This window comes from Danio rerio, chromosome 3 (genome assembly GCF_049306965.1).
Source record: "Danio rerio strain Tuebingen ecotype United States chromosome 3, GRCz12tu, whole genome shotgun sequence".
NCBI lineage: Eukaryota > Metazoa > Chordata > Actinopteri > Cypriniformes > Danionidae > Danio > Danio rerio.
The window spans coordinates 56,052,794-56,080,138 of record NC_133178.1 but is presented as its reverse complement, the minus strand read 5'-3'; the positions used below and the strand labels follow the sequence as shown (position 1 = coordinate 56,080,138).

At 42.4% G+C, this 27,345-nt stretch overlaps 1 protein-coding gene and 1 long non-coding RNA gene across 2 annotated transcripts in view; one reads left to right on the top strand and one right to left on the bottom strand.

The window, feature by feature from the left end:
• The window catches only part of notch3 (notch receptor 3), a 33,409-nt gene extending 8,391 nt beyond the window's left edge, over positions 1-25,018 (top strand). The window contains 31 exon segments of the mRNA NM_131549.2: positions 4,576-4,718; positions 4,802-5,137; positions 5,672-5,794; positions 6,032-6,265; positions 6,347-6,502; positions 6,619-6,804; positions 7,716-7,829; positions 8,760-8,873; positions 10,037-10,270; positions 10,358-10,468; positions 10,575-10,767; positions 10,858-11,003; positions 12,280-12,513; positions 12,603-12,755; positions 16,451-16,679; positions 16,764-16,965; positions 17,107-17,263; positions 17,343-17,527; positions 17,659-17,791; positions 19,336-19,590; positions 19,681-19,793; positions 19,897-20,426; positions 20,513-20,836; positions 20,996-21,144; positions 21,237-21,465; positions 21,560-21,650; positions 21,751-21,919; positions 22,033-22,337; positions 22,499-22,646; positions 23,069-23,166; positions 23,259-25,018. Coding sequence (NP_571624.2) covers positions 4,576-4,718; positions 4,802-5,137; positions 5,672-5,794; positions 6,032-6,265; positions 6,347-6,502; positions 6,619-6,804; positions 7,716-7,829; positions 8,760-8,873; positions 10,037-10,270; positions 10,358-10,468; positions 10,575-10,767; positions 10,858-11,003; positions 12,280-12,513; positions 12,603-12,755; positions 16,451-16,679; positions 16,764-16,965; positions 17,107-17,263; positions 17,343-17,527; positions 17,659-17,791; positions 19,336-19,590; positions 19,681-19,793; positions 19,897-20,426; positions 20,513-20,836; positions 20,996-21,144; positions 21,237-21,465; positions 21,560-21,650; positions 21,751-21,919; positions 22,033-22,337; positions 22,499-22,646; positions 23,069-23,166; positions 23,259-24,743 — 7,279 coding nt within the window. The 3' untranslated portion in view covers positions 24,744-25,018.
• LOC141381297 (uncharacterized) lies at positions 13,013-16,451 on the bottom strand. Its single transcript, XR_012401242.1, has 2 exons — positions 15,144-16,451; positions 13,013-14,262 (listed from the first exon to the last, which is right to left on the bottom strand). It is a non-coding gene; the product is annotated as an uncharacterized lncRNA (long non-coding RNA).
• Positions 25,019-27,345: the final 2,327 nt, after the last annotated feature.

Sequence of the window (27,345 nt, the reverse complement as noted above, 5' to 3'; positions counted from 1 at the left end):
CAGATGAAGCTCTTTGAGGGAGATGCTGTGTGTTTTGCTTCTCGTTCACAGGCGACCTTAGACTGCTAGATGATTGTATGGTATTGTGCTAAAGAAAATAGTGTCAGGTGACACTGCCATAATGACTTTGAGATCAGGAAACACGGTGTTGGGTTTCAAAAACGAGCAGAGATGTCGAGCTTTACAAACATTAATCATTCTAACAGCACCCAAAAAACCCCTGTGTACATGAATATCTGTTTCACAAGGTCTAAGACTCTCATGTCCCATGAAATTCTTTTTTATGTGGTTTGTGGATGCACCTATACAGCTTTTATTTTTTGAATGAAACACTATCCATTGTTTTTTATATATATAAATCTGATGTCTTTTCTTGTTTCTCAGCTACTTAAGGGAAGAATATACTTGTGAGTCAAACTGCGTGATTGAGTGTGCATGTGAGGTATTTGTGGTGGAGTTTTGACTGCATCAGTGCCCTGAGTTGTTTGTCTTTCTCTCAGTTAGGAGTCACTGCTTAATTGTCAACCTGTCCAGCTGCATCATTAACCTACTTCCAACATCATCAGGGACAAAGTGCTGTGAATTTGCTACCATACATGTGCATGTGATCTAACAGCCTGGAGTGTGTGTGTTTGTGTGTGTACGCACATCTGTTTTGAGGTTTACAGACAGAATAGTGCCATTGTTTTGGGTATAATCCTTTAAAGAAGCAGAGCGAAGGCAGACAGCCAAAGATGTGCTGACTGATTTGAACAGTTGTGTGGTGCTATTTGCAGCTGGCATGAGCCATCAGTGGTGTTGTGACATTGGAGGATTATTGTCTCTACCTTCTTCCTATCTCACCCTTGTATATTCTGACATTTAGGGGCCAGGGGTCAAGTCTTAGTACATGTGTACATGTAAATGGTGAGAAACATCCCAGAAATGGCTAAGAAATCTCCATTCATATGACATTCAAAATTCCCCAAATTCTTTTTGTTGCACATCCTTGCTCACAGTTAAGTTCCTACCAGGATGAAGACCTTGTACAATAAGTTCACTCTAAAAGCTCTGATAGGAAAGTTCTTAGCTGTGTGTTTTTGGATAGGCACAGCCAAGACCCAGACAAAAGAATGTGTGTTTTGGCTACAGAACACTGCGAGGACAAATATCTTAACCCCCCCCCCTGCTGCTACTTGACCAATTTTTACACATTCACACACACTTTAACCAAGGTTTTCATGATGCAATAAGTAAGACGCTCCAGCATGGATACACAGATAGAGAGAGAGAGAGAGAGAGAGAGAGAGAGAGAGAGAGAGAGTGAGAAAGAGGTGGAGTGCATTCCAAAACTCACACACATGCACGTTATCATGTTTTGCAGGCCAGAGGCTCCCTTTCTTTGTGTGTGGAAATAGTTCTTGTCAACACATCCACAATTCCTCATAGTCGAGTAAGTTTAAAATCCCACAAGCAGTTCAGCAGTGATTCAGCAGACCATTGAGGTCCATCAAAACAACTTTTAACTGTTTGTGAACTATAAAGGTTTGTTTTTGTTACATAGTTCGTTACCCTAGAATCTGAGCAGTTTAGTACACATTCACTCTCTTTGGCATTTACATAGTTTCCTAAAGTCAAAGACAGGCAAACAACAAATTGTAAGGTAATCTACGTCTCTGGTGTTTAAAGGCCCATTGCCGAGAATGTGCACTTTTATAAGGGGTTTGAGTGTCAGACTGCATGCTAGTTGAACCTTGATGCAGGTCTCCTCCCTGTCTCCTCGAAACTCTTTAAATTGCCGCAACTCCCAGTTAAATTTTTTTTTCAGTGACCCTAAAGATTCCAGACATAGTTAATTTGCCTCTAAATAAACCCAGCCAAGCCATGACAAATAGCCAAGGGGATGAAGGGTAGGGGGTGATTGGTGGGGTGTCAGGCTTGCTCGGTCGTCTGTGAGGTTGCCGCAGCAACAGGGATCTGGGATTCAGAAAGAGTGCGAATGTTTTCAGAGCAGAAGACCAGGGATTACAGGAAATATGACATGACATGACTCTCCGTACCGGACTCTTCCCCCATCCCACTCACCGAAAGACATTCTCTCCCTAACAGACGCCCCCCGAAGCCCCTCCCCAACACACACACACTACACTGGCTGACATTATCATCACAATCAGACTGCTGACCTCTGACATTTGACCTCTCAGCATGTGAAGGGTTCATAAGGAAAAGCAGTGTGCAGCAATGGGGGCTTCTGGAGATGGAGGAGTAGCCCTTAGTATTCATTAGGAATTCTTTCTTATAGCTGATCTGTTTCTTCCTTGAGCAAAACTATCTAGAAACTTACAGCCTAATGCCATTTTTTACGTGTTCATCGATGTTGAGAAAATAATAATAACAGGCATAAGATGTAACTCCCTCAATTTGGTCCAGTTGGGCTTTTTCAGTTCAGATTAAAGCCTGATTTATACTGTTTCAGTTTTGTGACCGGCGTAACCCACGGCGCAGGCAACGGGCGTGGCTGTGCATTTATACTTCTGCGCGCTGTCTCTGTCGGTCTGCATTAACACTTCTGAAACACTAGTGGGCAGTGAGGTGTTAATGTTCCTCTGTGTCGAGTTTCTTCTCTGCTTTTTTGCTTTTCCTGAACACTTCCGGGATGTACAAGTGGCTCAAACTCGCTCATTTTGAGGCAGGAACCGGCGGATGGCAACAACTTTAACTATGAGGTGAACACAAAACAAAACTTTCCATCCAGAGCTCCTTCACGGGACTCCACACTTGTAAACAATCACTCGTACCATTCGTGCGGCTCTCGGTCCCGCCCAGACTCGTCAGCGCTACCAAGCCGACCAATCACAGAGCTTACGCTACGCGGCGTTGCGACGTGTAGTTACATTTTTTGAGAGGTGCACGTCAGTGGCGGCGATGGCCACGGCAAAGGGCTACGCGTCAGCGCCGTAGCATACGCCGGCATTTGACGCAGAAGTATAAATCAGCCTTAAGGCTTGAAAAAACAACCATGACCTGACAAACACTTGTGTAGTTAACTGTATTGTGAAATGTATTGCAGGCATAACCAATGAACAAAGTAAGGATTTCTTTTTTTCTTCTTCAGCTTTAGCCATTTAATTTTATCCTTTAGTATGAAACATTGATCTCTTTAATCATAAAACTTGTAACAGCATAAGGCTGTAAGCTTAAGGTCGGCTCCCTTATAACTGCTTTTTTTGGTTGAAGTTTGATTTTCATGATGAAATTACTGCTAATTAAAATGTCTGTAGGCGTGTCTACCAAACGTCAGAACTCTGTGAAATGATCTCTTGTCTTTATGGGTACAAGTGCAGATGTCACGACAGTACCTGACGTTTGGTGGTTGGAATGTACTGTAAAGCATTTTGCTTGTAATACAGCAAACTGTCCGAAACTGCCCCCCCTATAGGCCAACTCTTCTTTGAAGCCACCCTCTGAGGTCAGAGAGAAACTGCTTCAAATAAGTGTGGGGGAGGAGATGCCAGCCACAAAAGAGGCAAAAAAACAAAGGGACAGATAGCTCAGTGTAAAAACTGGTCATCCTGTAACAGAAAGAGGAGGAAAAGCCATTGTTGTCTCTGCCCAGGGGTTGTTTTACAGTGAAAAGAGAGAGAGGGCCTGAGGGGGACACAGAGAGAACAAACCATCCTAGTGCTTGTCATCAGCTTCAAACGGTCTATTTGATGTGGGAGTTCATCCTGTGGCAGGGCTCCCTGTGTGGGTGTAGGGTTACCCAACACACACTGGATTCTCAAGCCTAGCTTGCTAAAGGCCCCAGAGCCCATGAGAGAGAACCTTTTTTAAAGAAAAAAAGTTGTTTATTTTATCTTACCTGTTCAGTTTCAGGTCCCACTCAATTGTCCATCAAGATAACCTTCCTGTACTGAAAGGCATATAACAAGAGCAGAAAAAACTGTATTCAGCTGCCACAAAGTGGCTTGACCAGCATATCATGCCTATGGTTTGTTGTCTTCTGTCTTTTGAGTGGTCTCCATTGTGAAGGTAACACTCTATACAGATTGCAAAGTCTCATGGGTGAATACCGGTAGTTGTGTTATACACAACCATGTTTTACTACTGAATGCAGTGAAGAAATAGAACAAAATCAGTAATGATCCTACAATGCAATGTGTTATAAAGAAAAGCATGATTTCCAGAGCATGAAAAAAGTGTGCTTTGCTGTTAGAGTCAAGACAGGCATATGCAACGGCTGGTAAAAGACGTGAAATATTTTTTTTTTCTGTCTGTGTTTGTATTCACCTATTTTTTTACCCTCATTTATTCATTCATTTTATTTTCGACTTAGTCCCTTTATTTATCTGGGATCACCACAGCAGAATGAATCGCCAACTTATCCAGCACATGTTTCACACAGCGGATGCCCTTCCAGCTGCAACCCATCAATGGGGAACACTTTGTTAACCTCATTTTATAACAATCATAGTATGTTTGTTAAGTGTTCTGTGCATGGATTAAGTGAGAACCCTGAACTAAATTGTTGATAAAAGTTCATATAATGGCTAAAATACTTCAACACTCATGTTCTAAATTTGTGCATTTTGATAGATGCCGGCCTGGTTATATCGGTTCGCTCTGTCAGCATATGGATCCCTGTCACCGTTCGCCTTGTCTAAATGCAGCAGCCTGCAAGAGCCAAGTGGCGAATTCAATCCCACAGTACACCTGTGTGTGTCAGCGAGGCTTTAGAGGTAAGCTTAGTGAAGCCTTCACGCCTTCGTGGTAAATTTTAAGGAAATTATAGCAGGTTTGTTGATGTTTCTTCTCTTTACAGGTCAGGATTGTTCTCTCGTTGATGCGTGTGCCACAAGTCCTTGTGCCAATGGTGCTCGTTGTACCAATTGGAATAATCACTACAACTGCTCATGCCCACCTGGGTATCAGGGAAAGAACTGTCGCAATGATATTGATGAGTGCCGCAAACCCGGAAAGTGTCTTAATGGTGGCATCTGCATGAATACACATGGCTCATTTCGCTGTGAGTGCCTTACAGGGTACAGCGGGCGCACATGCGAGGTGCCCACCCAGCCCTGTGCCCCATCACAATGTCTCAACGGCGGCACCTGCCATCAGACCGGTGACCACACCTACGAATGTGCTTGTTTGCCAGGTATGAACATACACTAACATTTTCATACTTATGCCATCCCTTTGATTTGGGATTTCCCTTTCCAGGCAGTGATATCTCACGCTTGCTATTAATAGCTCAGACTGAGCGAGAGAAGGATACACAGGAGAATGAGTAAGACAGTCGAAGTGTAGAAGACAGAAATTGAGTAGGCTGCTGGGCAGGAATTTATTTTATGGCCTTTTTGCTCCCCTCTGGGGAGTAAGCAGGAAATGTCTTTCGCTAGAGAGGAAGTCATTGAAACCGTGAGAGATTATAAAACAAGCAAACATGGCAGGGAGTATGGCCCTCTGGAGCAAAGCTCTGTCAGGTCCTGGCTTTACCGCTGTGGGAACCACCGTGAGAATATGTAAACACTCGACACCCACTGAACCTTTTTTACTGCTCACTTTACTCTCATCATCAATTTGTCATTGGTTATGGAGGAGGATTAACTACTGAAAGTTATGTGCTTTGAGGAACACATTAGACTTAATTTTTACCCCATTTTCTCCATCATGTCATTTCTCCACTCAGGCTTCAGGGGACACAATTGTGAGGACAATGTTGATGACTGCCCTGGACACAAATGCATGAATAATGGGATCTGCGTAGATGGTGTCAACACGTATAATTGCCAGTGCCCTCCTGAGTGGACAGGTAAATGTAAAACATGTTACCCCGTTAAATTTAATGCTACTACACACGCTTTGTGTCAGCCTTTTTAATTTAATAAATTTCTATTTTTGGAGCTTTGGTGTTGCTGCCTTTGATGAATATTTAATTTGCACCTTTTGCATTTTTTTTTGGCCGAGCGCCCAGTTAAGAGAGATGTGCATGCTTTTGTACAGTTTTTCAACTTGTAAAATAACTTGACATCTCTTTTCCTTTCCTTAGGCCAGTACTGTGCTGAGGATGTCAACGAGTGTCTCATGCAGCCCAATGCTTGTCACAATGGTGGTACATGCTTCAACACTATTGGAGGGCACACCTGTGTATGCGTCAATGGCTGGACTGGGGATGACTGCAGTGAAAACATTGACGACTGTGCCACAGCTGTCTGCTTCAACGGGGCCACATGTCATGACCGTGTGGCCTCTTTTTTCTGCGAGTGCCCTGTGGGCAAAACTGGTACAACTATCTTACTTATTTAGTTTAATATATTGTTTGTTGTTTTAAAATTCATTTAGTGATATTTTCCTGTCTTTACAGGTTTGCTCTGTCATCTGGATGATGCTTGTGTCAGTAACCCCTGCAATGAGGGTGCAGTATGTGACACTAACCCACTGAATGGCCGGGCAATCTGCACCTGCCCTGCTGGCTTTGTTGGTGGTGCCTGCAACCAAGACATGGATGAATGTTCCATTGGTAAACATTCCACAATGTCTCCCCTTCTCATTGATTATTTCTGTCTTTCTCTCCTCTTTGTCTCTCTTGGTAAAGAGAAAGTGTTAACTTTCTCCACTGTCTCTTTGTCATGCCAGGTGCCAACCCCTGTGAGCATTTTGGAAAGTGTGTAAACACTGAAGGCTCGTTCCAGTGCCAGTGTGGACGGGGCTACACTGGCCCTCGCTGCGAGATTGATATCAACGAGTGTCTGTCCATGCCTTGCCAAAACGATGCCACCTGCCTGGACCGCATTGGCGAGTTCACATGCATCTGTATGCCTGGTACGTCAGTGCAATCGACCTTCTAGTTCACGTTAAATTTGCCTATAATCACTGTGGACTTGCAGACTTTGACCAAACAGATCTCCTTTGCAAAAGTTTTGAAGAGTAAGTTTATGTAACCTACCACATAGTGGTCATTTGAGCAGGGGTATTTCAGTTGGAACAGACCAGTGACCAGCCACAGACCAGTGTTGTCCATGTGTCTTCAGCACACATGTTTGGTGAAAACCCTGCACTACATGCATCTTTAGATTTTTGGGGGAACCATACAAATCAGCGATGGGAGCGGGGTGTATTGGGCAATCTGGAAGAGAGGGGGAGGAGTGTGCAGTGAATTATAATGAGATCTTGAGTGGTGGGAATGAAGTGGAACAATGGGGCCCCTCTGTGCTCCGTTCCTCGCCCTTCGCACATAGAGAGAGCAAACTTTTTCCCAGCACTCTCATCCCCTCCCCCACTTCTGCTTGTACCCCTTTCATTTCCACAGACACCTCTTCTTCCCTACCCTCCTCATCATCGCCAGCTTGGCCTTGGCTCACGTGGAGGGGCCAATTCTTTCTGATTCTATGTCGCCGTCAGTGCTCTGGCCCCGGCCCACACTCTGTTTCACCTGAATGGGGCAACACAAGAGCAGCACTCTGCTGATTATAGAACATGTGTGATCTCAATGGAAAGATGACCACAGGGCATCCTGTGGACAGTAGGGTGTGGTGCTTCTAGTCAAAGCAGGGGCCCCAGTTTGCAAAGACAGAGCGATTCTCCATTTCCTCTGAGACATGAACTTGCTGTAGGGTGCAGTGCGCAGAACATTAAGGGTGTATCTGTGGGCCCCTGTGTTGTGAGAAACTGCAGTCTGAGATTTGCATTCAGAGAGTTAGAATCCCGTTTCATTTTGGCTGTTTATTTTCCAGGCTATCAGGGGAAGTACTGTGAGGTGGACATTGATGAATGCGAGAGCAACCCCTGCGTAAATGATGGCATCTGTCGAGATATGGTCAACGGCTTCACCTGCACCTGTCAGCCAGGTATGAAACATGTAACTCATAACACGTATAAAGCAAAGCTCATTTGTGTTGCCGCTTAATAGACGATTTCGATTCATTGTAATATCAGGCTAAATCCATTATGTCCCACTAGCTTGATAGAGTTTTGTGTAATTACTCATTAGAGTGAGGTCTCAAGCACTATGCAACTGCGTGCCTGAACAAAGACACCATTGTGGCCTCTCTACACAAGCACCCCTCCTCTTCCCAACTTGTCCATAGAGAAGGGACGGCAGTCTCACCCGTCTCACTCTGCATAGAGGTGTGGGGGGGAACAGCAGCCCTGCTAATGAGATTCTTTTCCATGTCCGCAATTTACATCTGGGGCAGACAACCCCACACCCCCCATTTAGCTATTGAGCCGGTAGCGTTTGTGCATGGAAAGGGGGAGGGCCATTGGCCTTGAAGAAAACAATTCTAGCATCTCCCCCTTCTAACCTTCTGCCCTAGGCATCAACATAGATCCCATCATAACACTGTTAATCAACACAACACCCTCTAAAGATGCAGGAATGAACACTTCTGTGGGACACCAGACTTTTTCTTGTACTTACTAGCATGTTTTCACAGACAGGGTTTAAGGCCTCCTGCAAGCTCAGTGCCTACACAAGTGCACATTTTTTCAGATAATGTAATTTAATTGATGGCAGAAATGTTTGAAAACCTAATTAACATCCAAAAATGGACAGTTAACATTCAAGCAAAAGTCATGATATTTTTTTAACATTTTTTATGCTATAACATACATATTGAGATGTATAGATTTTAGATTTGAATAAAGCAAGGTGCAGATATCTTCTACTTGGCCAAGCCCTACTGCCCCTAAAGCTGAACCTAATGACCCAACCAGTGTGAGGAGCTCACCTCCGCTGCCTTAGACTGACCCCTAACCTCTATGTTTGCCTGTCCCAGGGTTTACTGGCACCATGTGTCAAATCGACATTGATGAGTGCGCCAGCACTCCTTGCCAGAATGGAGCCAAGTGCATTGACCGACCTAATGGATATGAATGCCGATGTGCTGAAGGTAAGTTTATAAATCAATATATCAATGCAATTGTGTGTTTAAGCATCAAAAATGATTTGCATGATCTCAGAATCAGAGTCTTTACATTTGTATTATCGTATTCTGGGGCAGACTGTCAAGAAATCCCAGATCCCCCTCTTCTGCTGCCAATGTCATAGGGTCACCAATGCTGGCAGCTGCTGATGAGGGGGGTAATGCTCGGTCATCACCCCGACATCTGTTCATCTGTAACCTACAATGCATACCCACACAGCTCCGTATGGCACAACTAAAACTCCCAGCATTTACCTTCACAAAGTTGTACCTGTATGAATAGCTGGTTTCTGTTTTTTTATTTATTTATTTAATTAGCCCCAATGTGTATGGTACAATTTTGGGGTACAATACAGTACACACTGCATGTGCTGCTAGGCTTTTAGAAAGCACAGACATGCAGTTTGTGTATTGTCTGAAGCAGCCTGCTGTTTGGTATTCTCCGTGCTCCAGTTCCCCTCTGCTGAGCTGTCCCGTTAGCTGGGACGCAGGGTATTGTCCTGCTGCTTGATGGAACAAAAGCAGGTCTGTGAGGCCTGTGAAGGGCTCACTCTCTTTCTCTCTCACCGCTGCAGCCCAGCCCTGCGCTGCTACTCACAAGGCTAGTGCCTTGACAGCCTGTCGGCATGGAAACCACAGAAACAGTGCCTCCAAACTGTAGAACTTTTCAGAAAAGATAGAAAGAAGGAAACGGAGGTAGCAGACAGAAAGAGAGTGGAAAAAAAACGAGAGAGACTGGGCATTTTAAGACCAAAAAAAAGCTGGGGAAGGGGGGGTCAGTTAAAGGGGTGCTGGATAAGAAGGATAAAGGTTGCAAGTGAAACTGAGGAAGTATTTACATCCCAGACAAAAACACAAATAAAGGGCACTGAATCACTCATGCACAGTTTGTGAGCAACAGTGGCTGTGAGCAGATGGTAGGAATATGTAAATACTATGAACAAGAATAATGAAGTTTCACATGGGCCACAGCAGGAAAATCTTTACAATCGGTGAAAAACCACAAATGCAATTTATAAATCTGTTAAATCTCTCTTCACACAACTATACTCAGCTCTTCAAATGTTGGGCTATCTTAGAATCACCATTCTCTTCTTATTTGTTTTTACACATCTTTTCTTTGTCCTCAGGTTTTGAAGGAAGACTGTGTGAGAGCAACATTGATAATTGTAAGCCTGACCCATGCCACCATGGTACTTGCGTAGATGGCATTGCCAGTTATACTTGCAACTGTGAGCCTGGCTACACTGGCTATCGCTGCGAAAACCAGCTCAATGAGTGCCATAGCAACCCCTGCCAGAATGGTGGCAAATGTGTTGACCTTGTCAACAAATACATCTGCCAGTGTCAACATGGCACTTCAGGTGAGGAATTATGTATTACAGATTCATCTGCATTGGCTATATCATTTTTACACCATTTCTTAATAACACTGTTTGATTCCCACAAAGGTACCAACTGTGAAATCAACTTTGACGACTGTGCTAGCAACCCTTGTGACTACGGAATTTGCAAAGATGGCATAAATCGCTATGAGTGTGTCTGCAAACCTGGCTTTACCGGTGAGATGGGTGGAACACCCACCTTAATCATTTTAAACAATCACAAGAGTTGGCAAATTCACAAATGCAAAAGAGAAATCACATTTTGACCGTCCCTTGTTTTCAGGACCTCAATGTAAGGATGAGATAGATGAGTGCCAGTCGAATCCCTGTCGCAATGGAGGGACCTGTGTAGATGATGAGAATGGCTTCCACTGTCAGTGCCCTGAAGGGTTCCATGATCCCTACTGCTATTCACAAGTGGATGAGTGTGCCAGCAATCCATGTTTACATGGGACCTGCAGGGATGACCCTAATGGGTACAGCTCCATAACACATTTTAAAAAGCAGGAGAAAGAAAAAAAAGGAACTTGTTTTCACTGTTACTCTTGTTTAAACTGCTCCTACAGCTATCGGTGTGACTGTGAGCCTGGATGGGTGGGTAAGAACTGTGACCTAGACCGAAACGACTGTTTGCCCAGCCCCTGCCAGAATGCAGGCACCTGCTTTGACCAGCTCAATGGTTTCACCTGCAAGTGTCGCCAAGGTTTTAGAGGTGAGATATAATTACAATAGTAACATGGGGTCCGTTCTTCGTACGTGGATTACTCAATTAGCTGGATTTGGATGTTGACGATTTGACACGATCCAGAATCGTTTCGTTCTTCAAAGCTGATCCGAGAGTTGTTGTCATAGCAACAGTTCTGCTAGGTCAAACCTGATCGGGAGCAGGTTCAATTCATATAAACAGGATTAGATCGGCTTAGTTCAAGCAAATATAATAATGAAAGTATGTTCCGAATTCTGATATTTTCTTACAGTAGTAGTTATACACAGTTATAGTCATTAATAAAATAAATAAAGTTATATTAATAAAACGTATGCAATCTGCACCCTTGAAATGAAAGTACAAAAACTGCCACCTGGTGGTGCAAAGAGAAAACTTACTGATATGAACTTTTTAGATCGCTTTAGTACAAATTGTGTATAATAGAAATGCACAATATGTGACTTTTTTTTAAAGCAATAATACATTTATGCAGTCATGAACATGTTTTGATAGTTAATATGCCAGTGATTTGATGCTTCACAAAAGTTGCAGACGCCTTTACCAATATGAAAATGCTTTTGTAAACAACCAGTTATTCTTTACACCAATTAAAAAATTGCTACTACAATAAAGAAAATCTTCTCTAAATGTAGAACTAAATACATTGATTTGCATTGAAATACATGATGAATACTCTTGACACATGATAGTGTAAAGCCTGCAGCTCACAAAAAATGTGGAAGGTTATTGCGTGTCATATTTAACAAGCCGTTTACTGCTAATTTGATGTAATTTTGCTCACATGGATAATTGAATATTAATCAGATGATGTCATTACGCTGCTGTGCCGTCAGCCAATCGTTGCATTGCTGATCAAGATTTCGAGGATCGATAGATCTGTCCTTCACAACACACGCAGCGATCTCAGATCAGTTTATCCAGACATTCTAATCTGATTCGCGAACTTGTTTGAAGAACCAAATTAGCGAGAGATCAGTTATCAAGATTAAAAGATCCAGGATCTGCCAAATCATCTTAGATCATTTAAGCGAGGTACGAAGAACGGACCCCTGGTCATTGTGCATATTACAATAATAAACAGCAAAAATATATTACACACTATTCATCTAAGACTAACAGACAGTCTTGTGTTTTTGTTCAACCTGAAAAGAGTATGTTTCCCTAATTAAGATTTTAAAATTACCTGTTTGGTATAATCTTAGGAATTTCAGAGTTCTGATAAATAGCTACATCCTTATAGTTGTTTTGCTTCCATCCCCAGGTAACTTATGTCAGGTGAACATCAATGAGTGTGCCTCCAGCCCCTGTCTAAATCAGGGCACCTGTGTGGATGGAGTTGCTAGTTTCACCTGTCTCTGTGAACCACCTTATAGTGGACCCACTTGTGCAGAACTGCTCACACCTTGCTCTCCCAACCCCTGTGCCAACCATGCTTCCTGCGTGCACACACCTGACTACCTAGGCTACCAGTGTAACTGCCAACCAGGCTGGCAAGGTAAGTTATTATATTCACATATTGGTTCATGTTCAAAAGAATTGGTTTGCCTTTAGTATATCTAACTCTAAATGCCTTCCAAACCACAGGCCATTTGTGCAACAATGACATCAATGAATGCACCTCTAACCCATGTAAGAACCGTGGGACTTGCACAAATACCCTGGGAGGCTATGTGTGCTCCTGCCGTGCTGGCTACACTGGACCCAATTGTGAAACTGATATCAATGACTGCTCGCCTAGTGAGTCTGATTTAAAACAAACCAAGCTTTTAATGTGGGTCATGCATATACAGCTTAGGCTTGGGCGGTATCCAAATTTTGATACCGTCAAACCGCCTCCATATTTTACCTCGGTATCCGGTATTACCGTGAATAATTTAAAAATTATGACGTAAGGCTCAGACAGCGTCACCAAACTGTTGGCTTGTGCCTAAGCCGTTTAGAAAGGAACACCAAACAATAAAACAATAACAAAATAACATGTACAACAATATTAACAACAAAGTAAACATCTTTTATTAGCAACAAAGTGCAAATACAACAGTCAAACAGAATTAAATAAACATAAAACATAGAACCGTTTTCGCGCAGAAACGCGCGCACAAATCAATTAAATCACACCGCCAGAACTTTTAATAACAAAGAAGAGCAGTTATAAAATTATAAAATATGCAAAAAAAACACAACAGTCAACCAGAGATTAATTAGGCTAACATAAACATCATCCTTATTATAAAAAGTATTGCAGAGCAAAGGTCCTAAACAAAAACTTATTTCCAGTCTTCTAATATAATTCCTAACGTAAAGCAAATAAAAATACCTGAATTAATTAAACAAAATTAAACAATGCGAATAGAAACAAATGGCAATTGGCATCAATCTAGTCAATATTTTTCGCTAGAAAAACCAGCATGTTTACTTTGTCGGGCTTTAACAGGGAACGTTGTGGACCGACAACTTTACCTGCGGTGCTGAAAACCCGCTCCGATGGTGTGCTTGTGGCACAGACGCACAGGTATTTTCGTGCCACTCGTGACATCTGGGGAAAACGCCCGGCAGCAGATTTCCACCAAAGAAGTGGGTCCTCGTCTCCTTGAGTAACTGGCTCCAAACAGTAGGCTGTTATTTCAGCTCCGACTCGGTCTTCTACGGTGCCGCTGCCGACGGCACCTGCCATTGCATCAGGTTTTTTTTGCAGCATACTTCCCAGAGTCATTTTTTTTCGTAAGGGTTCTAGTTGCGCCTCTCCCTCTTCCACTCTTATGGCCACTGGACCTGCTGCCTCTAAGCTGACGATCTCAGCCTGTAATTCAGCCTTTGTCTCAGCCAATGCGTTGTCATCTGCCTCATATCCTCCGCGGTAACGAGGGTCGAGGAAAGTGCATTTTCGCAATATTTTGCGCACTGAACTGGATTCATACTTGGCCTCCAGCTTTGTTAGAATTCCAGTTTTGATTGACTTTGTTAGCTGAAGGTCATTTTCTGACGCAGCCAAAACATTGTCCCTGCAGAGCTGTAGTATGGGGAGGATACAGGAACTGGTCACATAATTTTCTCCTGACAAAATATCAGTGAAGTCACCGACTGGTTTCAGTGCTTCGTGAATAGCTTTCAAGACGTCCATGTCCTGCCAGGTCAGGGACAGGCTGCTCCTTCTGTCATCAGACAGGACGTGTCTGATCGCTTGGGCCTGCTCGAGGATGCGCTCCACCATTGCCAGTTTGGAGCCCCAGCGAGTTGCGCAGTCCTGCCGACGGATGGATGGATGAATTAATGAATGAATAAACGATGAAATTAATGAATTGGCCTAAATAAACGAATGAATAAATTGGCATAAATAAACGAAATAATTAATGAGTAAGTCTAAATAAACAAAGGCGTATTTTTCCACTTATCCGTTTAACAAAATAAATGAATTAGCTTAAATAAACAATAAATAGGCTTAAATAAATGAATAAATAGGCTTAAATAAACGAATAAATAGGCTTAAATAAACGTATGAATGAATAAATAAGCTCAAATGAACGAATAACTTAATAAATAAGCTTAAATAAACGAATAAAATTGCTTAAATAAACGAATAACTTAATAAATAGGCTTAAATAAACAAATAAATTAATAAATAGGCTTAAATAAACGAATAAATAGGCTTAAATAAACGAATAGATAGGCTTAAATAAACGAATAAATTAATAAATGAGCTTAAATAAACGAATAAATAGGCTTAAATAAACAAATGAATAGGCTTAAATAAAAGAATAAATAGGCTTAAATAAAAAATAAATGAATAAATAGGCCTTAATAAACGAATGAATGAATGAATAGGCCTACATAAACGAATGAATGAATAAATAGGCCTAAAATAAACGAAATTTACTTATTAAGGCCTATTTATTAGTTTAACGGATAAATAAATGAATAAATAGGCCTTAATACACGAATAAATAAATACGTCCATTAATGTACATTATTCTATTTAGTTAAAATTGCATGCACATTTCTTAGGCTAAATAAGTCCCAGAAATAAAAACAATTAAAAACATGTTTTTTTATTTTATTTATTTAATAATTTATTTTATTTTATAGATTTGAGTCCTTTCCCCTGAGGAACTCTCGTTTTATACTTACCGTTACGAGACTATGTTTTGGGAGACCCAAGTCCACTTGCTTCTTGTGGAGTTCATGCTTACGTTGCCAGCTGTGTGAAAAGGCCCCGACAATATTACGGCATAGTCCGAGGGTGCGCTCGGTTTTTTGCCTCTGGTCGTGCAACCCATTTGTGACAGCCAAGTTTAGATTGTGACCAAAGCAATTAAGCCACGGCCAATGCAGGGACCTGATTGCGGCATGAATGTTGGCAGCGTTGTCAGTGGTTATGGCTGAGAGTTTTTTCTCGTCAAGTTGCCATTCTTGAAGTGCAGCTGTAAGCGTCGCAGCTAGATTGTCCGCCGTATGACTCTCTGGAAAATACGTAGTTTGGAGACATTTGGATTCAAGTTTCCAGTCAGGTGTAATAATATGGACAGTCAGAGACATATATGGTGTCATGTTAACTGACGACCACATGTCAGTTGTTAAAGAATAACTGTCTGCCGCTGATAGCAGCACTTGAACATCGTCTCTAACTTTACTATATAATTGTGGGACGGCTGTTTGTGAGAAATATTTCCGTCCAGGCAGCTCGTACTGGGCATCTAGGACCTTTACCATGTCCTTAAATGATTTTTTTTCTACAGTGTAGAAAGAAACCATTTCCTTTGCCAAGTATTTAGTTACTGCATCAGTACAGGTTTTCCAACGGGCACTGTCCCTTTTGTACTGTATTGTTTTGCTGAAGGCCCCCATTATCGTCGGCTGCGTTATGGCGGTGGACCTCGATGTTGTTGCTCCTGCACCGGTAGATGTTGAAACGGTTGCACTGACACTTTGATCCATTCTTGCAGCCGTGAGTGGATGGTGAATTCGCAAATGCGACCTTAGGTTCGAGGTATTTCCATCCCTCGCGATCACTTTTTTGTAGCATAATTTGCAGATCGCATCCTCCGTATTCACCACCTCTCCCTTCTCGTTCGGTCGAAACCCAAAATACTCCCAAACTGCTGCCGTTGTGTTTTTTTTAGAAACCAGGTCACATGGTGCGCCACTCGCCATGTTTCCTCACCTCTCTCTTTCTCCACGCTGTCCCGTAATGACAACGACATATACGCATTTTAATTATTAAATAAATTATATTTTCATAATATTTAATCCTTGACTCCTATAAAAGTGCCTTTTTAAAAAAAAAATTTATGACGGTATAACGGTATTGAAACTGACACCGTTGCTATTTTTAGATCCCGCGGTATACGATATTACCGTAATACCGCCCAAGCCTAATACAGCTGTCAAAGATAATACAATTGCAGTGGTCTTATGTTGTTCTTACATTTTGCCAGACCCCTGTCTGAATGGTGGATCCTGTACTGATGGAGTGAACTCATTCCGCTGCAGTTGTCTGCCAGGCTTCACGGGGGCACGCTGTGCGACTGAGTTGAATGAATGTCAGAGTGTACCCTGCAAGAATGGTGGTACCTGCACTGATTATGTCAACAGCTATACTTGTACCTGTAAACCAGGCTTCACTGGCCTTCTCTGTGAGACCAACGTACCAGACTGCACTGAGAGGTAAGACTGTGGATTTAGTCCTAACATATAAAAGAAACACTGCAGCCAATTGTAGCTTTTAATCTTATCACCTATTTGTTTTAGCTCCTGTTTTAATGGGGGAACCTGCACAGATGGGATCAATGGTTTCAAATGCACCTGCCGCACAGGATTCACTGGAGATTACTGCCAGTATGAAGTTAACGAGTGTGACTCTCAGCCATGCCTCAATGGAGGAATTTGTCAAGATGCCATGGAGTCATATCGCTGCTCGTGTCCGAAAGGCTATACTGGCCCACGTTGCCAGGTAATATTCTTTTATTATGCCATGACCAAAACATGCCTGGATAACATAAAGCAAGCATTAAGATGAATCAAATATAAGTCAAAGTGGAATCAACACAATTATTTATATGAACATCATAGAGCTTCTTTTTCTCTCTGTTAGTATCCAGTTGATTGGTGCAGACCCTCTAACCCATGCAAGAACGGTGGTCGCTGCAGACAAAAAGATGCCTCCTTCACATGTGACTGTTTGGGTGGCTGGTCAGGTCGTTATTGTGATATCCCAGGAGTGTCCTGTGAAGTCGCAGCCAGACAGAGAGGTATATAAAATGGCATGTGATTGTTTAAACAGTTTCTCTGTGATCTTCTTGCCAACGGTCCACATACTCTCTCACATAGGCCGCCAGACAGATGAGCTTTGCCTCCACGGTGGACACTGTGTCAACACTGGCAACACGCACTACTGCAAATGTCCGGCAGACTACACAGGCAGTTACTGCGAGTCTCAGTTTGACCACTGTGAGGAAAAACCTTGCCTCAATGGCGCCACCTGCAGAAGCTACATGGGAGGATTTACTTGTGATGTAAGTAATCTTGCCACAGCCACTAATACCACACACCTTTTTTTATAATAGTATGATGACAGATTACCTACATAGTATGAAGTTCTGAAGACTGAAGAGTAGATGTTAAAATGGCATGTTTATTTCTACAGTGTATGCCTGGTTATGAGGGAAACAACTGTGAGAGAGAGGTCAATGAGTGCCAGTCTCACCCATGTCAGAATGGAGGAACCTGCATCGACTTAGTGGGACATTACATCTGCTCCTGCCCTCCAGGAACACTGGGTAAATTTTTTTCAAATTTATAAAATGCAAAATTAAAATTAAATCAGAAGAGTTTTTACTTATCTGTTGTACTAGTATTTACAGGGTCCCCACGGGGTCTTAAAAAGTGTTAAAAAGTCTGGGGAAAAAAAAAAAAGAGAGAAAAATTTTTTGAAATTTATGGCTTTAAAAAGTCTTAAATTTGCTGTTCTTGGTCTTAAATATTTTTGCACAGGTCTTATTTTTGCGATGTCCAAGTAACGCTACATCTAAAGCTCATTTAAATTCTTTTTGTTGTTGTTGCTTTATTTGTTTTTAGTTCTTTATTTCACTAGTCCAATTGTAATTTGCGGTATTACAACTACAAAAAGGTCAACTTGCAATAGCCAATCAGCTTTCTGATATTAAACTCAGTGCAGGCGGCGAATGTGACATCATCGCTGTGTTTGCGGAAGTTTGCTTTGAGTGCGCGTGACATGATTTCGCCTGGCAGAGTATGCCATTATTTCACTGACAAATGTCGCAAGCGCAGTTTTATAAGTCGGGAGCGCTGTAATACGAGAGAGCGAATCTCTGCTCACGCGCCGGTTTTCTTTTAAAAAAAACTAAAGCACTGGGTAGTTTGTTTTTAATACGTTTGTTGTGTTATCATAGCAACTATAGTATTACCACAACAGAGTAATTGAAGTACTTTACTGTACTTTACAAAACACTGTACAGCAGACACTAGTTCACTTTATTTAAGTGATAAAATGGGATTGATAGTGGAATTTATTTGAAGAGTGAATAGTACAGTAGGCTATAATATATATAATGTATATATAAATTATATATATATATATATATATATATATATATATATATATATATATATATATATATATATATATATATATATATATATATACCTAATCAAGCTTTTACCTATTTTCTATCACAGTTACATTTCTGCTTGCCAGAATGACCAATAATTATTGGCTAGAAATTGCAACAGCCATGGGAAAGGGGAAAGTTTTTGTAAAACTTTGGAAAAACCTGAGGGATAAGTTTGTTAAAACAACAAAAAAAAGGCCCCCAAAAACATCTTCAATGATAATGATTATCTTTTTATTCGTCTGATTTTACTTTGTTTTTTTGGACCGCCCCCTGTCATTTAAAAAAAATATCTCAATGGTGAACGTGTCAAGTATAAAAGCCTTAATCCATTTTGTGTGTTGTGCGGTGCGGTGCCAGGTAAAGGTATAAATCTGCATTAAGATGTTTTCTGTAGTTCAATGGTGCATTTAACCTGACTTTAGTACTGTTCAATTTAAATAACTTTATTTTACCCCTAATTTTGTGTGTTTTTGATATTGCGATATAGGTCTTAAATTTAATACTTAATGGTCTTAAAAAGGTCGTAAAAGGTCTTAAATTTGACATTATGATATCTGCAGAGACCCTGATTTATTACTTTTAGGTTTACCCATTTGATACAACTTTTTTATGTTTACTGACCACACACATTTGAGCAGTATTATACATACATTGGAATGAAGTACCTATTACTCTTTACCTTTTCTTAGGGGTACTCTGTGAGATAAATGAGGATGATTGTGCAACTCCCTCATGGCCTCGGGGAATGCCCAAATGTCAAAATAATGGCACATGTGTGGACAGAGTTGGAGGGTACAGGTGTAACTGTCCTCCAGGCTTCACTGGAGAACGTTGCGAGGGAGACATCAACGAATGTCTTTCCAACCCCTGCAACCCCTCAAACAGCTTGGACTGCATACAGTTGCCCAATGATTACCAATGTGTGTGCAAACCTGGCTTTACAGGTAAGGGATGTCTGGATGGTGAAAGTGTGTCTGTGTGGTACATAAGCAGGATTTTGTTGTGTGTCTAAATAAAGTTCATTGTGTCTCCAGGACGAGGGTGTCAAAGTAGATTCAGCGTGTGCGAGTCTCAGCCCTGTAAAAATGGAGGAGTGTGTTCCTTGTCTGGCAGCTCCCCACCAGGATACTCTTGCACTTGTCAGCTTGTGAGTATCCTGGCTTGAAATGAGATCATTTAACACTATGTTACTACCACTTTCCTCTAGACTTCAAAAGCAGTAACTTAAATCATTATCGTCTCTTTTTTAGGGGTACGCAGGTTCTAACTGTGAGAGGAGCATGAACTGCAAAGAGCTGCCTTGCTACAATGGAGGCAGTTGCACTCTCACCACACGAGGGGCACGTTGTACTTGCATTCAGGGCTTTGGTGGGCCATTGTGTCAGCACCGCAGCAATGACGGCTGCTCCTCCAAGCCATGCCACAATGGAGGCTTATGTACAGAGGAAACCAGCTATCCATTTTTTCACTGCCAGTGCACCAATGGCTGGAAAGGCAAACGATGTGAACAGAAAACTGGGCCATCGGCTCCACTTCCTTCTCCTTGCCCTATTGCTGACTGCTTCAGCAAGGCCAATGACGGTGTGTGTGACAAAGAATGCAACTCCTTGGACTGCCGCTGGGATGGAGGTGACTGTTCTCTTGCTGTAAACCCCTGGGCACGCTGTGCAGACCCTCGATGCTGGCGGCTCTTCAATAACAGCCAATGTGACGAGTTTTGCAATAACGCAGAGTGCCTGTTCGATAATTTCGACTGCATAAACAAAGAGAAAGTCTGCAAGTAAGTTCTGTATTCATTTTTTTTTTGTCTTGCTTTATATAACAGTTTATGATGTTCCATTCCTAATACACTTTCTCTTCCCTCAGCCCCATCTATGAAGCATACTGTACTGACCATTATGCAGATGGACTCTGTGATCAAGGATGCAATACTGAAGAATGTGGCTGGGATGGACTGGATTGTGCAAGGAAGATTCCAGAAGACCTTGCTGAAGATATGCTTGTTATTGTAGTCCTACTGCCCCCAGAGGAGCTTCTAAGGACACAAACAGCTTTCCTGCAGAAACTAAGTGCCATCCTACGCACCACGTTGCGCTTCCGTCTCGATCGAAATGGAGATTACATGATCCGACCTTACACAGGCCGTGAGACGCGCATTAAAAGGGAGCTTAATCCTCAGGAGGTCATTGGGTGAGTTTCAGAAAAAATATATATTTCACATACCCTTTCATATCATCAAAATTACACAGGTTAAATGTAATAATCTCAGCAGGAACCTGAATGACCAAGAATTGCGTTCTCTGCGCAGATTTGGGAGTTTTACACTTTTACTCTTTGGCTTCTCTGCAGGTCCATTGTATATTTGGAAATAGACAACAGGCTGTGCTCTCAGGGCTCAGATGACTGCTTCCGCAATGCTGACAGTGCTGCTGAATACCTTGGTGCTCTGTCTGCTCGGGAAATGTTGCGCTTCCCATACCCCATTAAAGAAGTGACAAGTAAGTATCAACAATTATATCTGGTTTACTCTTGCCTTGCATAGGTCCCGTTGTTCCCACATGGAAATGATCAATTACCAATCCTTTTTTAGGTGAAAAAAGAGAGCCCTTGATTACTGAGATACCTGAATGGGCTAGGCTACTGCTAGTAGGTGTAGCTTCTCTCTTCTTGTTGGTAATCTTGATGGTTGGCATGTTGATTGCCCGCCGCAAGCGTGAACACAGCACACTCTGGTTCCCTGAGGGCTTCTTCCTCAAAAAGGAAACAAGCAGTAACAAGAACCGCAGAGAACCTGTGGGCCAAGATTCACTGGGCATGAAGTGAGTTGGTCATGCAGTTTTTTGATTATAGCTATTATCAGTATGATTCACTGAAACTTCAAAGGCACTAACTAATATTTAATACTCTTTACAGACACATGCCAAAGACAGTGGAAGAGTCTCTACTGGCTGATCACAGTGACCAGTGGATAGATACAGACTGCCCAGAGGCTAAGCGACTTAAGGTGACTAAGCAAAATTCCTCTGATGTACATTTATGAGCATCAGTGAGATAGTTATATATGTACATTAACAGCCTAACTAACGTCCACATTTTATGCGCAGGTGGAAGAACCAAGCATTCTGTCAGATGGTGAGGATGCAGTTGACAGCAGACAGTGGACACAGCATCACTTGGCAGCAGCAGATATCCGCATGCCACCTTCCATGGCACTTACACCACCACAAGGAGAGTTTGACAGTGACTGCATGGATGTTAATGTCAGAGGCCCTGGTATGATACGTTTATCTACTGTTTGAAGTCCAGCTGTCCCTTCTTCTTGGATATTTCTTAAAGAAGAATAACAAATGAACTTAAAACATTTGCCAACTTTTATTTTACTATAGATGGCTTCACACCTCTGATGCTGGCATCTTTCTGTGGAGGAGGGCTTGAGCCAGAGGTGACCGAAGATGATGACTCAGATGAATCCTCAGCCAACATCATATCTGACCTCATTTACCAGGGAGCATCACTTGCAGCTCAAACTGACCGCACTGGAGAGACTGCTCTGCATCTGGCTGCACGCTATGCCCGGGCAGATGCAGCTAAAAGACTCCTGGATGCTGGGGCTGATGCAAATGCACAGGATAACACAGGTCGCTCACCTTTGCATGCAGCTGTGGCAGCTGATGCACAGGGAGTTTTCCAGGTAAAGTCATGGCCTTAAGAATAACTTTTTTTTAAATAGACTACTGTAAATAGTAGATTATGAGGCTATGTATTTTATTCTGACGTATGGTATTTTTGAATGTTACTAATGTTATAATAAGGTGATGTATCCTGATGTATACCATGATTTTGCATCTTTAGATTCTGATCAGGAACCGTGCCACAGACTTGGACGCGCGCATGTATGATGGCTCCACTGCTCTGATACTTGCAGCCCGTCTGGCAGTAGAGGGCATGGTGGAAGAGTTGATCACCTGCCATGCTGATGTTAATGCTGTTGATGAAATCGGTAAGTACAAGTACTATTTAGTTCCTGCTTTAGACAATAATTTCCAGCTGCAGACTCGCAAACATTTCACATACCTCCTGGATCATGTGGCCAGGATTAGGACTTTCGCCATTAGTAGGTTTATTACGGTTAGAAGTGTTAGAACTGTGGCTACTAGGAAAGTGCACATAAATATAGCTTTGTTGGTTGGTTTAGAATTAGTGTAGACCTTAAAAACAGTAGGTTTAACAAACAAACTAAATATCTCATCATAACCTACTGTCAAATGTTGTATGGTTCATTATTATTGATTAAAATCTATCATTATATTGGAACATGGTGAACTTTATGTTCTAAAATATAGGTAGGTCTGGATATATCTCACTCCAGATGTGAAGCTACACTAGTTCTGATGAGTTCATAACATGGATTTCTTTTCACAGGAAAGTCAGCATTGCACTGGGCAGCAGCAGTCAATAACGTTGAAGCTACTATTGCCTTGTTGAAGAATGGTGCCAATAAAGATATGCAAGACCTCAAGGTATGCAGTCATATGCTTTTAAGAGTTTTGAAGTTGTTTTTTTTATATCCACTTATACCATGTTATTAATTTTTTCCATTTCTGATCTTTAGGAGGAGACTCCGCTGTTCTTGGCTGCCAGGGAAGGCAGCTGTGAGGCAGTAAAGGTGTTGTTGGCTCACTTTGCCAATAGGGAAATAACAGATCACATGGACAGACTCCCTCGAGATATTGCCCAGGAGCGCATGCATCATGACATTGTGCAGCTACTGGATGAATATAACACTGTGCGAAGTCCACAGGGTCATGCAGGGGCAGGTCACCACCTCTCTGGTAGCCACACACTCTCACCGCTCATGTGCCCTCCCAGCAACTTCCTCCAAGGGCTGAAAAGTACCCCTCAGGGTAAGAAGAACCGTCGCCCGGGAGCTAAAGGCATTGGTGGACAGCACGCTTCCGGCCTGAAAGATTCAGCCAAAGGACGCAACAAACGGCTGACTCTAGACATGCAGAGTGCTTTGCTGGAGAGCTCTGTCACGCTCTCCCCTGTTGACTCACTGGATTCACCACGAGGAGGCGCCAGTAACGCTGGCTATGTCACCAATCCAACCTCACCAGCTGCCATGCCCTCTCCCGGCCTTTTCCACTCCTCTATGTCTGTCCCTAATACCCCCATGGTGCACAGCAGTATCCTGGACAGCACCAGCCCTTTTGCTGTCTCCCTGGCACAGTTGAGTGACCTGGGAGATGGTGGGCTCTCAATGCAGGGGCGTGTGGGCATGCAAGGAGGGGGTGTCAACCCAGGCCCCCATAACTACGTGATGAACGCCGGTCAAATGAGCCTTAGTATGGGCATGGTAAGTCCAGTAAGCGTGCCGTTTGACTGGCATAACCGCATGCCTCCATCTTCTCAGTGCAGTCAGCCAATGATCAGCATGGTGCATCCAGTAAGTAGTCAAGCAGGCATGCTCCCACAAACACCAACCCTGCAAAGCAGCATGCTATTGCACCAGCAGGTGTTCCGTAATGCCCAGCAGCCCATCCTGCAGCCCACACCTGTCTCCAGCACACCGTCTATTAGTCCAGTCAAACTGCCTCCCATTGCTGAGCAGCAGCCGCAGCAACTTCACAGCCACACCCTCACCAACCCCAACCTCTCCCGCATGGCCACCTCCACTCCCCCAACTCCACAGCAGGCACAGCCTCCTCCAGCTTTCTACCAACCACAACAGCCACAAGCTCAGCCGCCGCAGGCTCCGACAGCCCCTCAGGCAACGCAAGCACAAGCTATTCCATCTCAGGCACCCCCAGCACAGGTGAGCGGCAGCACCGCAGGCCCAGAGGATTACCCCACACCACCTTCCCAGCACAGCTACAGCTCAGCCATGGATGCAACGCCTAAGCATTATCTGCATGTGCCCAATGAACATCCTTACCTGACCCCTTCTCCAGAGTCTCCAGAGCCCTGGTCCAGCCCTTCCCCTCACTGTGTGTCTGATTGGTCTGACTCCACACCCAGCCCAGCTGTCACAGCTCCTTCTCAAACCCAGATTTCACAAGTCCAGGAGTCTAACGGGAAGATGCAGGTGTTTGCTTGAGCGGCCCAACCTACCTTAAATGCTTGTGACTTTGAAAGTTTAGAGCTGACAATCGTCACTCTAGGGCTTGTGTTTTTAACTTGCCTGTCAGCCCATTTCCAAGATTTTGATTGGATTAGGATTGACTGTTTTGCGTCAAGAAGACCATCTGCCGGTATCCGCAGAAAGAAAGTTAAAGGGAAATTTGTGTTGTCTTAAAAAGAAAAGACAATTTAATGAAGTAAGACATTCTGTCACAGATGGACTTGTTTTTTAATTATTAAAAAAAAAAATATATGAAGAATGCCACGTCTTTCATTTCAAAGACTTGGGGACACTCCTGAAACTAACAAACTTTAAAAAAAAAATAGATTGAGTGAAAAGTGAAATGTTGAAGGAAATTCCTTTCGTTTTATTTATTGTCTTATGTTTTTCCAAACTGCCTTGTGGGTGTTTTCACCCTCTGTCTGTTTCTGTTGTTTTTAGTGGCCCCTATAACAAATGCCTTACTTCTCCCCAATATTTTACATGGGACTCGTGAGGTCTCCTCAGGTTCCATGTTACTACTGTTACAAGAGAAGCAGCTCATGTTCCGCCCCTGGTTTCATCAGCAGCAACCGATACAGTCGGAATGTGTACACCGGCCTTTTGAGTGACACACACACACCATGAGATTAGACGTTTTACAAATTTTAGTGATATTTATTTAGTCTAGCAGAAACACTTCATTGGCACATAAAATCAGAGCTATATAGAGACCAACACAAGTGAAATATTCTGATTTAAAATTATTTTATACGTTTTATAAAAGTATTTGTATGAATGTAGAGGGGCATCTGTGAAGCACTTCAAGGGAAAACAAGCTTGAGAGAGATGGTAAGAAAAAATCCTGAAATCCAAGTTCAGCATTTACAACAGCCATGCATAAGCGCCTCTCGAAAACAGGCCAGTGTTTAGAATGTTCTTCAGTGTTGCGTTGTATCAGTGGACATGATTTTACTGAACATAGTTTCTTCAGTGACCTCACCGACTTACAAAGGCCAGAGCTGGCCCACGCTCCTACCAGTTCGCTCTCAAAATCCCTGCCAGTCACTGCCTTATAGTCTTGCCTTTTGTAAATTTTAATTTTCTTTTATTCTTTTTTTATAAACACATTTTTGGAACCACAGCTACCTGTGGAACATTGATGTATTAAGCTGTGTTATTAGGCTGCTGCTCTGCGTCACTTCTTCAGTGACATTCAACTTCCTTTCCGCTAACATTCCTGATCGCAACCCATCCACCGGCCTCGTGGAGCTGCTGTGGAACAGATCCCATTGTGTTCCCGATCCCTCACAAGCACTTCATTTCAGTACTGAACAGCTGCAGTGGTTACTTGACCACTAGAAGTCTTCCTCTGGGGCTTTTACGAAGCCAAGGCATTGTGGGTGATTTATTTGAATGAAACTTGATCCCTCAGGTCCAGCATTTTCATGTGGTCTAATCATATTCTGGCTCCTTTTGGTTTGGATAGCGAGCATATGTGTTGTGTGTTGGGTACGTGGCTAACGGGGTTGCTAATGGTCTGCTAGTGCTCTGTCACTCCTCAGGGAGGTGTTATATAGCATGCAGTTTTGTCTGCATCTTTAGCAGTTCCCACCCCACCAGCCAAGACGATGACATCTGTCGTGTCTGATCAGAAGGCGTGAGATGGGAAACGCTACTATGTAGTGATGCCCTGGGCTTTCTGCAACATGTCCAAATGTTCATCCCCATGAACTTTCCCAACTGTAAAACCTGCATTTGATTGCACTGACAAATGTTTTTCAAATTTGTATCGCTATCGCCAAGAGGAACATGCCCATTTCACTTAACCATGATACACTAACATTGATTTCTGCCATACAATATTTTTCTAAAGAGAAAAAAAAAATAGTATTTGTGCCTGATATTTTTCAGACCTATGTGTTGAGTGTACAGTGCATGATTTTTTCAAACCCATGTGATGAGTGTACAGCAATGTTAAATCTTCATGTACGATATATCAATGCTTGTGGTTGTTTCGGAGCACATTCTGGACCTCTTTGTTATCCTTCAAGTACTACTAAGCTTAGCTAACCCAGCATAAGTCTTTCTGTCGTTCATAACCTTTCACCACTCATGGTACAGTTCTTAAGATATTTTTGAAATTCCAGTTCCTTTCTGTAAATACGTTTCACCTGGTTTAGGTCTACTTGTTTATGAGAAGTCTTATGTTTCTAAAATGATTATGTACTAAAAAGAGCAAAAAGTAAATAAATGTACTTTTTATTAGCGTTATTAAGGTGAGGATGTGACCGCGTGTCGGTCTTTCATAACTAGAACAGCCATAGATATTTTCTATCGTCATTATTAATTTCCTGTACTTGTTTAAAAGTAGTTTAAATCATTGTATATAAACAGCTTTTCACAGTTTCTTTCTACAGACAAAGTTGTAAAATATGTTACTTCTAATAAAGCAGTAGAAACTACATTTCACTGATGTCTTATTATTGGTCTTACCTGTTGTTTTTAGATTACAAAAAAGTTGAACATGGAGATGGATGTACAACAACTTCAATATTTGTATTTGATACTACTATAGATAGAAAAGGAACTAAAAGCT